General features: G+C 48.0%; 1 protein-coding gene across 1 annotated transcript; it reads right to left on the reverse strand.

Annotated features, from left to right (window-relative positions):
• EAH_00043890 (hypothetical protein) lies at positions 1-2,078 on the reverse strand (the record flags this gene model as incomplete). The annotated part of the gene is made up of 1 exon (XM_013394940.1): positions 1-2,078. A coding segment is annotated over one exon (2,078 nt), but the record flags the coding sequence as incomplete, so codon positions are not given.
• Between the last annotated feature and the right edge of the window lie 3,140 nt (positions 2,079-5,218).

Consider the following 5,218-nt stretch of genomic DNA (forward strand, 5'->3'; position numbering starts at 1 on the left):
TGCTGTGGCTGCGGCTGCGGCTGCTGTGGCTGCAGCTGCGGCTGCTGCTGTTGCTGCGTCTGCTGCTGTGGCTGCGTCTGCTGCTGTTGCTCCTTTACTACTACAACTACTGACTGTTGTGTTTGTTGCTGCTGCTGCAGAAATATCTGTTGTTGCCCGAAAGTCTGCAGCAGCGATGGATGCTGCACTTGCAGCTGCTGCTGAGACTCTTGATGCGGTGGCATCAGCAGCAAGGGGAGCTGCGGCTGCGATTGCGGCTGCTGCAGCAGCAGGAAGGGCTGTTGCTGCGCATTTGGTGATGGCTGAGGCGGTTGTTGCGAATGCGGAAACTGCAGCAACACCTGCGGTTGCTGCACGGGTTGCTGCTGCCAATAAGGAGGCTGCATTAGCTGCGGCTGCTGCCAATAAGGTGGAGGCTGCAGTTGCTGCTGCTGCTGTTGGTGCTGTAGATCTTGTCGTTCTTGTTGCTGCTGTTGCTGCTGTTGCTGGAGTTCTTCTTGCTGTTGTTGCTGTTCGTTTGCTTGTTCTTGCTGCTGCTGCTGTTGCTGCTGTTGTATTTCTTGCTGCTGCTGTTGTTGCTGCTGTTGTTGCTGCTGCTGCTGCTGTTGCTGCTGCTGCTGTTGCTGCTGCTGTTGTTGCTGCTGCTGTTGTTGCTGCTGCTGTTGTTGCTGCTGCTGTTGTTGCTCGTCACTCTGCTGCTTCGCTGGGGACGAAGCCCCATTGGCTGCCGGCGTTTGGCCGTTCTGCTTCGTTGGTGTTCCTCCATTCGCTTCTTGCTGCTGCTGCTGCTGCTGCTGGTGCTGATCGTCTGGCTGCGTTATATGCAGAAACAGCAGCGCGCTAGCAGCCGATGATACTGCTCTAGATTCCTGCTTATGCTGCAAACGAGCAGGCAGCCGCACAGGACGCCCAGACCCTTCCGCAGCAGCAGGTGCAGCAGCAGGTCTAGAAGCAGCAGGTGCAGCACCAGGTGCACCAAAACGCGCAGAATCAGCTGGAGGGGGGCGCACAGCAGCAGGTGGAGCAGCAGGCGGACCCCTAAAGGGATCCGTCGACCAAGTGGACGAGTAGTGGGTCCATCTTCTTCCACCTGTCCACTCTTCCTGTTGATACAGTAACTGCTGCTGCTGCTGCTGCTGCTGTCGCTGGAGCTGCTGCTGCTGCTGCTGCTGCTGCCGCTGCTGCTGCTGCTGCAGGAGCCGCTCCCTTACGGTGTCTCTGCGCGTTGTTGGACGGCCACCTCTCGGTCTCTTAGCTTCTGGTTCGCCGCTGCTGCTGGTTCTGCTGTTTCTGCTGTCTGCAGTAGAGGTGCTGCTGCGATCACCCCTGCTGCTGCTGCTGCGATCGCCCCTACCGTTGCCGCCGCTGCTGCGTCCAGGCCTCCCTCCTCTCCTTCCTGTTAACTGTGTATCATCTCTCTGGGGGCCCCCCACCCGAGAACCCCTTCCTCTTCCCCTCCTTTGGGACCCATATGCACCTGAGCTATCGTGTGCACTCTGCCCAGCAGCAGCAGCAGCAGCAGCAGCAGCAGCAGGAGGTGAAGTCTGTCCTTCATCTTCAAAGGGCTCTGTGGATTGCCCCTGTGAGGAAGATGCAGCAGAAGATGCATCAGTTGATCCATCATCGCATAACTCAAAGGAAGCTCCAGAAGAAGACGAAGCACCAGCAGCAGATGAAGAAGTGTGCGGCTTTTCTTTAGGATTTCGAGCAGCAAGCCGACGACCAGTATGCAGCTGATGTACCTCTCTGCAGCGGGAGATAAGGAATATGATTGTTAGAGAAGAGACGAGGGCTATAATAGATAAGAAAGATATAGAGCGTAAGAAAGAAGTACTGTGCTTCTTACTTTTTAACACATTACGCTTAGGAGCACTTTCATCATAAAATGCTGAATGCAATGCAGCTGCTCCTGTTCCGCTGCGAGACGGCTGCTGCGGCCAGCCGGAACGACTAAATAAACTAGTATTCAAATCATCTCCAATTAAAGAGGTAGAAGAATCTGTAGAAAGATTAAAGAAAGGTCTCTGTACAGAGGCCGGCGTAGTTCCGGGCACTGCTGCTGGTGAAGGGAGGCCCATTTAGAGGAAGTAGAAGAGCAAGAAGTAGGGTAAGAAGGTAAATAACAATAAGGATAGTTATTACTAGCTACAGTATTCAATAAGTAAAGAAAAATGCCTTTCTTTCGATCCAATAAACAAAGAAAACATCTGCAACAACAAACAAAGAGAAGAAAATCCACCCGAAAAGGCCCCTTTTCTTAACAATGTCTGCAAAGGAAGCTATGCAGAGGCAAGGAATAATGGAGAAAAACAAAAAAATATATACTTTCATATGAATAAAAAGAATTTAAACATAAAATGCCCTTATTTTACCCACACTCAGAGCCAAACAAAACTCAAAAAGCAGCAGCGCTATACAACTTGCGCAGCACCGCCGGAGCTGGGGGCTAATACGTCTCTTGTTGTACATTTCAAAGAATATCTTCTTCAGTTAAATTTCATTCGTTTTAAAACGTTAAGTATATTTATTTAAACGCAAATATACCTGTAACTTCAACGAATATTCGCTGAAAATATCTATGCCCGATGCCCTCAAGCATAAAGGCCCGATGGACCGATGAGGAAGGAACCTTAACAGTGGCATTTCTATCATATATTTAATAGAAGTTAATTCTATATATTAATGCATGCATTAAGGGGAATTATGACTTTTTAAACAGTTACATAGAGGCTGTTTAAGCGATCGCTGCTTGCACACAAACTTCCTATAACAATAGGAATGTGGGGTGGTTCAAAAGCTGCACTGGTTGCAGCAAACAGCGTTAAAACTAATATATTTTAGCGTATTCTTCATATTAGCATTATCCATTAAGACTATTATGCCAAGACAGCCTAGAAACTAGAAGGAAGTATAACTCTTGTGAAGGAAACACAAAATTCTTATTCATTTATATTGCTATAAGGCGATCCTACCCTATATATCGAGCAGTCTTCATAGGCTGTTATGTATGCTTGCTTTTCTTTAACTATCTGTCTTCACAGGGGTGCTTATACCTCAGAATGCTTAGCGACACTGTCCCCAGATTGTCAGATTGTCCTATAGAATATCCCCAATCTATTTAAGCCCCGAGCTTGAAGGATTCGCAAGAAAGCCTCTTCCCTCTATCAAAATTACCCTTCAATAAGTGAAAACTTAAGATTTCAGATGTTATTTCTAACTCAAAATCAAAGAAAACCCAACACAATACTGTTGTAATGGATTAACCTGTCGCCTAATCTTCGCGAGACGGGCGGTCCAGCACCCCACACAATCGAAGAAGCACTTTCTCTTTGATAAAGTAACAGCCGTTTGAGTATAAAGGAAGTGAATGAGAAGGTGAAGGAGCTGAGACAGACAGATGTGCCATAAGATATGCTAAAGAGACGCAGGCGTAAAGCTTCCTATAAAGAAAGATAAGGTGGAAACTATGAAACCCAAACTAAACGACTTCATCGGTTTGCTGCAACGAGGAGTTGTAACAGTCTCGATGGACTAAGCACTTGGATTAGGCTAATGCACAGTTGTTGGTGTTAGAAAGACCTGCTTTCACCAGTGCCGCAGATGTAAGACCCGCATTGGCTAGGTTTGCTTCGGGGCGTCGCAAGTGTAGTTGTAGTTGGGTGTTGCGTTGATATTCATGAATTAATGCCAAGCAAGCATCGATAGATTGCCTGTCTCCCCCCTATCTTGATTGTCAATCGACAGGTGTGGGGCGCCCTTTAGCGTCGTGTCTCATACCTCCACCTTTATTAGACGTTATCTATGTTCGCTGTAATGCTTCATTTCGCGTAGAGCACTCTCCCGTCTTGAGTGTCAATTAACCCTTTATTCAAAACCTGTTTTCTTTCTCCTCTCGGCGTTTGTGTGGGTTGAATCTTTCACCAATTTGTTGCATTAGACAGTGCCTGCCCCTACTCACCGCTACACATCCCTTAATATCATACTGTATCATTACCGGGCTTCCAATACTGCGTCTCTCGTTCTTACAAACGATTTCGATGCTGTCGCAACCTCTCGCCAGGACATATAGGTATATAGACAGAGGTAAGGTAACGTCTCGCGGCACATTAGCCTGGAAAAGCCCCACTAGGTCTTTAGGTTGCAGGGGTTCTCCCTAACTCAAGACCAAAGAGAAGTCAACAGACTACAGTTGTACGGGATCAATCTTTCGGCTAACCTTCGCGAGACGGACCGTGCTGCAACATCCCACAGAATCTAAGGAGCACTTCTGCTGTGATACAGTAACAGTCCACCAAACGCTGAAAGTAGATTCCTACATATAGAAGCAGTAGTAGTCTACGGCTCTCCCGGTCAGATGCCTGCTCACTTCGACTCCTCACCTGTTGCTTGGTATACCTGCATCCTCTCAGCCCATCTGCTATATGCGCAGAAATGCCCTCATGATATTCTTGACCTCGGGGGCTATATAAGGGTAGCTCTTCGGTGCTGAGCTGCTATCGGGCTCCTCGTATCTGGGGTTGAAGGCTGGGGTTGCGGGTTTTTGAGGGGCATCATAGCCTCGACCGTGTGGTAGCTCCCTTGTTTGCAGTGAAGGTGCCGCTCTGTTGAGGGAATGGGTATTTCCTGTTTGTTTACTTCCATCTCGCTTTCTATCACGTGTATTGATCTCTTCTTCTCCTCCCGGGGCTGTCTCTGTTGTCTTCGGCAGCTTGACTTGAATAACAAATAAGGATCACCAACGTCCCCAGTCGAAGACTCAACATTCAACGCAAGAGGTCTCGGGTTCTAATATCCTCCAGCAGCCCCCACACGTAGTGAACAGCCCTACATGCTGCTAATACTGCTAATACTTGTTTACCCTATCCTTATCTACCACGTGCACACTCAATATAAGAACGCTACACACGGCGCATTATCCTTAGTTTAACACAGAATCTCAAAGAACAGTCTCTAATTCATATCCAAGCCTAATCTTCCTAGGGGAGGAAGAGTAAATATAATCCTGTCTTCCAGCTGATCCCTTAGAGGGTCTGCCCCACGACTTTCTTGTAAGTGTCAGGATTGCTGCAGAGCATTTTTTGCCTGATGGCCTTAACTGCAGTTTAAAGTGGCTTGATTCATTTCTAATAAGATGGTCCTTGCATTAATTTCTCCGGATGGACCTCTAGAGGTTTCAACAGTGTATCGTTGCCTTGGCATTCCAGAGACGCCGGGCTTT

The sequence above is a fragment of the Eimeria acervulina genome, genomic scaffold, assembly GCF_000499425.1.
Source record: "Eimeria acervulina Houghton genomic scaffold, Eah_scaff595, whole genome shotgun sequence".
Taxonomy (NCBI): Eukaryota; Apicomplexa; class Conoidasida; order Eucoccidiorida; family Eimeriidae; genus Eimeria; species Eimeria acervulina.